Source organism: Eriocheir sinensis, chromosome 10, assembly GCF_024679095.1.
Source record: "Eriocheir sinensis breed Jianghai 21 chromosome 10, ASM2467909v1, whole genome shotgun sequence".
Classification (NCBI taxonomy): Eukaryota; Metazoa; Arthropoda; class Malacostraca; order Decapoda; family Varunidae; genus Eriocheir; species Eriocheir sinensis.
In genome coordinates this window covers 24,814,644-24,819,672 of record NC_066518.1, presented here as the reverse complement: position 1 = coordinate 24,819,672, position 5,029 = coordinate 24,814,644, and the positions used below count along the sequence as shown (strand labels likewise).

The 5,029-nt window shown below is 51.9% G+C and overlaps 1 protein-coding gene across 1 annotated transcript; it reads right to left on the bottom strand.

The window, feature by feature from the left end:
• Positions 1 to 416: 416 nt before the first annotated feature.
• On the bottom strand, positions 417 to 2,412 carry LOC126996375 (CCAAT/enhancer-binding protein-like). Its single transcript, XM_050856744.1, has 2 exons — positions 1,459 to 2,412; positions 417 to 738 (listed from the first exon to the last, which is right to left on the bottom strand). The coding sequence occupies exons 1-2, from the start codon at positions 2,184 to 2,186 to the stop codon at positions 603 to 605; spliced, it is 864 nt and encodes a 287-aa protein (XP_050712701.1). The 5' UTR covers positions 2,187 to 2,412; the 3' UTR covers positions 417 to 602.
• Between the last annotated feature and the right edge of the window lie 2,617 nt (positions 2,413 to 5,029).

Below are 5,029 nucleotides of genomic sequence, written 5' to 3'. Positions count from 1 at the left end.
CATGCGGGTTTGATTTAGTATACATGTCGTTTCATATATATAATTTTATTAAGTTATTATTTTTTATCATAATTACAAAAACTTTTCCTCTTATCTTTAAAATATTTTGCGCGGATCGGGCACACGTGTCACACCTGTCCTAAGAACTAGTCGATGACATCATTTGTAGTGGCTCCAGAGGGGTTATCACAAGGGCTTCTCCATCCTACGACGAGCCTCCCCACCCGCGCCGCTCCTCCAGGCGCTTATAACAACTTATATAAATTATACAGTACGGTGACAGGGAGTGGCGCAGCCCCCGCCCCTAGGTGCCTCGCCTCGTGGTGATGGGGCCCGGCGACACACCTGAACCAGTGTCAGCTGGCTCCAGGACTAGTGATCAGTAGTCACCCCGCCCCCCTTCCCCAGAGATAGGGGATCTACAGCATGTCCAGACCACTGCCCCTTCGGACCAGCCCACGCCTGTCGTCTACCGTGCCATTCAGTTCATCTGGCCATGGAGTTGGCGCGTCTAGACTGGAGTATAGACGCGTGTCACGCGGACAGACGCCGTGGGGTGAAGAGCGGCGGGCGGGGTGAACCGGGGCAGGGCCGGGCCGGGATCACATGTTCACCAGGTGTTGGTGCTGCTGATTGAACGCCTCCATCTGCTTGCGTAGCTCCCGTTGCACGTGTTCCGGCAGACAGTGGACGTTGGCGAACATGGGTGGAAGACCTCCACATCCTTTCTCAGCAGAGCTCACTTATTTTTTAGACTTTCGTTGTCGATCACCAGCTTGTGTTGGCGTCAGAGACAAACAGTTAGTTTCTCTCTCTCTCTCTCTCTCTCTCTCTCTCTCTCTCTCACACACAAGCCCCCCACACACACACACACACACGACCCCCCACACACACACGCGCCCAGGGCCGTGGTGTCATGGTTACTGGTGCACGTCACACGAACACACAGGTATGAACAGGCAGGCGATTGTTATGCGGCGCACCGACGCATGCACGACACACTGCCTTGCCTCCCCTCCCTCCCCACCACGTCACTCGCTGCTGCAGGAACAGTCACTCTTTATGCCTTGAACAGTCCAACCTCTGTCACTCAAAATTTTGTGGGAAAAAAAAAGGTCTGAATCTCCCAAAGCACTCACTGCCGACAGGAGGCGTCTGGCACCTTCCCAGGCCCTCCCACCACCTGGACACACACAGGTATACACACGCACGCACACATGGGTCTCCATTATTTTAAGCATCCAGAATGTTTCTCTACAATAGATATCGCGTAGTCCTGAGAACAGTGAATAATCAATGGCCTCAGTGACGGCTGCCCCGGCGTCTCGACACACCGGCACTCACCGTCAGTAGGTGAATGAATGGGTGAGCCGCCGAAGGTGGCAAGGCTGCACCGTAGACTGTTCCTTCCCGCAGAAGGCCCAAAGTGAAGGGTTAAGCTACACTAATGGTACAGACTACACAAGATGGTGCAAGTGTCTCACCTTAACTCTCTCCTCGGTCTCCCTGGTCCTCGCCTTCGCCTTTTCCCTGCTCTTCCTGACGGCGATGTTGTTCCTCTCCCTCCTTCGCTTGTACTCCTCACTGCCTTTGTCGACGTTTTTCTTACATGCGGCCATCAGTTTGCCGCTCGACGGGGACCTTAGGGGCGATCTGCACAGGGACTCGGCACCGGGCACCGTCGTGGGCGTCATGTTGTACGCTGGCACACTCGTCGGGTAGCCTGCCGTCGCTGCCCCATAGTTCGCCGCCGCCGCCGCCGCAGCCCCAACTCTGGCGCAGGAGCTGTACTCGTGTGGCGCCAGCTCGGGGTGGTGGTTGTCTTGGGGCTCCTCCTTGATTGGCGGGGCACGGTCGTGGCCGCGATCGTGGTATTGTCGGTCAAACTGGGTGGCACCGTGGACGGGCTGGGGCAGGTAGGCGAGGGGGTTGTACATGTTGTTGGCGCCGAGGCCCCGCGGGGCGGCAGATTTGTCGACGCTGAGGCTCTCGATGCCTTGGATGAAGCCCTCGTTGAACTGTGAGTCGTCGATGAGGTTGTGTAGGTCGAGGGAGATTTCCGGCGCGCTTAGCTCCGCCAAGTCGCCGTACTCCTCGTTAGGGTACAACAGGTTGCCTTTGACCTTGAGTGGAACAGTGGCACTCTTCTTGTAGTCCGAACTATCGTAGAGCTGCGGAGATTCCATGTTGCTCTGTGGGCATGGCGACACGCCCGAGCTGTATCTGCTGTCCTCCAGTGCGCCGAAATTGTCACCCCACTCACACGAATACTCTGCAAAGGCCGCCGTCGTGCCTATCAAGTTCACTACCACAGGTTACAAGACTTGGCCTGCTCGCGTGTATCACCTCTGCTTGACGCAACTGTTTTGCTAGTATGTGTGTGGAGCGACGAGCCAGAAGCTACTGAATGCTGGAGCGCGTCCCACCTGTATTTATACGCGTAGAGTCTAACCCCCCCCTCTTCAACTGCCGTCCGCTCCCCCCCAGACACACCTCTCTCCCCTACATGTCTCTCTCTCTCTTTCTCTCCCTCTCTCTCTCTCTGTCTCTCTCTCTCTCTCTCATATCCACACCATCGCCTACCCTTCCTATATCACTCCCTGTAAAAATGATAATCAATGGACAAGGAAAAATCAACACGAACGAACTTGTTGGCAACTTGCGCAGTGACGTCAACAAGTTAGTGGGATGGCAAAAGGCGCAGCGCTGATGGCTACGAAGCTGCAAGGACCAGTTCATTGAGCAGTGTGGCCTGGGGCGAGTTTTTGGCGGGGGATTGGGGAATTTGAAGTGAGTACTCCCTGGAACTACTACCATGACGCACGAATGATGGGGGGAGGGGGGCGGCACCTGCACGGCGACGCTCTGTCTACGGTGGGGGCGTTGGAGTTACCTTTTGTTTATCTTGTTTTCGCTGTATGCAATTTTTTTTCCAGCTATCTCGAGTGTGTGTGTGTGTGTGTGTGTGTGTGTGTGTGTGTGTCGGTATTCTCCTGTCATGTGTGGGTTGCAGGTCAACCGTACATTCTTGTTAACAGTTGCGTCATCATAAAGTTTTTGTTCGTTTTATCTTCCTCCACAGACACTTCCGAGCTGATTTTATTATTATTATTATTATTATTATTATTATTATTATTATTATTATTATTATTATTATTATTTTTTTTTTTTTTGGTGCTCCTGCAGCGCCGGTAGGCTCTCTTGTGGGGCCTCTTTGACGACCCAGACCGTCAGTAACACAGGCTTATTTTATTTACAGTGGCTACCGTGGTATATGACATTGGTCCATGCTGCCTTTGGTGCTGCACTTGAACAAAGTCGCTGAAGTTCTGGGCAGCATGTGAGTAATCTGCGTCTCGGCGGTGGTTGAAAATAGTAAGCGTGCATCGGTGGGACTCGAGCGTAGTTCCACGGGTTCACCAAGCCCGCATGCTAACCACTCGGCCACAGCCTGTGTGTGTGTGTGTGTGTGTAATTCACACGGCCTGACAACGAGTTGGACTTGCAATCACCAGCAAGTACCCTCCCGATATGGGTAAGTTCTTGCTGAGAATAGTCGATTTATGGGTACTGCCAGGACCTCACACCACACACCCCATCCCCTTGCTCAGGGGACAGTAACTTCTTGTCACCGGAAAGATTCCGGCCTGAGCGGAGCTCAGACCGTCGGCTGTCAGGCCGTGAAGCCTGGCAGCGCAGTGTGTGTGTAATGTGTGTGTGTGTGTGTGTGTGCAGAAATGGACATGGCTCCGTTCATGCACTCAATTTATTACACTCAATAGGATTTGTCGATTTAGCCAGTTAAGAGCATTACATTTAAGCCGCACGTGTAAGATCACACACACACACACACACACACACGGTTGCTTAGGTTTTTGCTTTTGACCTCGAACTTGAACACACACACAAACACACACACACACACACACACACACACACACGGATAGATCACCAACAGGTGGATAGATACAGGTATGTGCGTGTCTTATCACAAAGTATAGAATATCTCTTGCGCTACTCTGCTGCCAGACGCTCGAGCCAAGACTGCTGCCTACTAACTAAACCTTCTTCGCCTTGCTCCTTTAACAATCGCTAGACTCCTCCACATTAGCTAACCTCCCACCGTGACATAACCCCAGGCCCTCCCCTCCCCACTCACCCCGACCACCTCCCTATCGTGGAAGCCTAGAATGATTGCGTCATGTGTTTATGGTTTCCATGTGATGTCTGGTTGCCAAATGTCGCCAGCGTGAGATACTCTGCACTGTGCCTCCATTTCACTCACCTCTGTCTCTCAGCCGGTTGTCTTCTCTCTCTCTCTCTCTCTCTCTCTCTCTCTCTCTCTCTCTCTCTCTCAAAGCTAAACATAGGGGGAAAGGTTATTGGCTCTTATTTTGCTTATTTAGCTTATCTAACCAAATGAGTTGTTAGGCGCCTCCACGAACTCTGCCTTCACGTCTCGTAAGGGTGTCAAGTCCCGGTTGCTCTTTATACGTGACGGGGCTGTCGAGTGTTAGTGGAAGCAATGATGAATGGTAATCGATAAGTGGAGGGTGAGTTAGCTGATGGGAATATATTAACTACTATTATTAGTACTACAATAACTATTACAATTGCTACTACTATTACTACTACTACTACTACTACTACTACTACTGCTGCTACCACCACTAACACCACCACTATTATAGTACTACTACTACTACTACTACTACCACCATTACCACCACGACGGCTGTTACTCTAGGTTACTCCCTATTCTGCTGTAGCAAGTCAAGTAATGAAAGAAGTGGTGCACAATCGAGGGAATGTTCCGAGCCGCCAAGATATGGAGCACCACCGCCCCCTCCCCCTGTGCATCACGAACTCTCACGTCATAATGACGTCATAAAAATTCCAAGACTAGAGCTCGGAGAAATGAACTCTTGCTTTTCGGTAACTGAAGTGCTTTGAACTGTCTCCGATGCTTGTCGGCGTGGCGGGGAGCCCCCTGGGAGACTGAGAAGATGAGCAAGGTGACTTAAAAGAA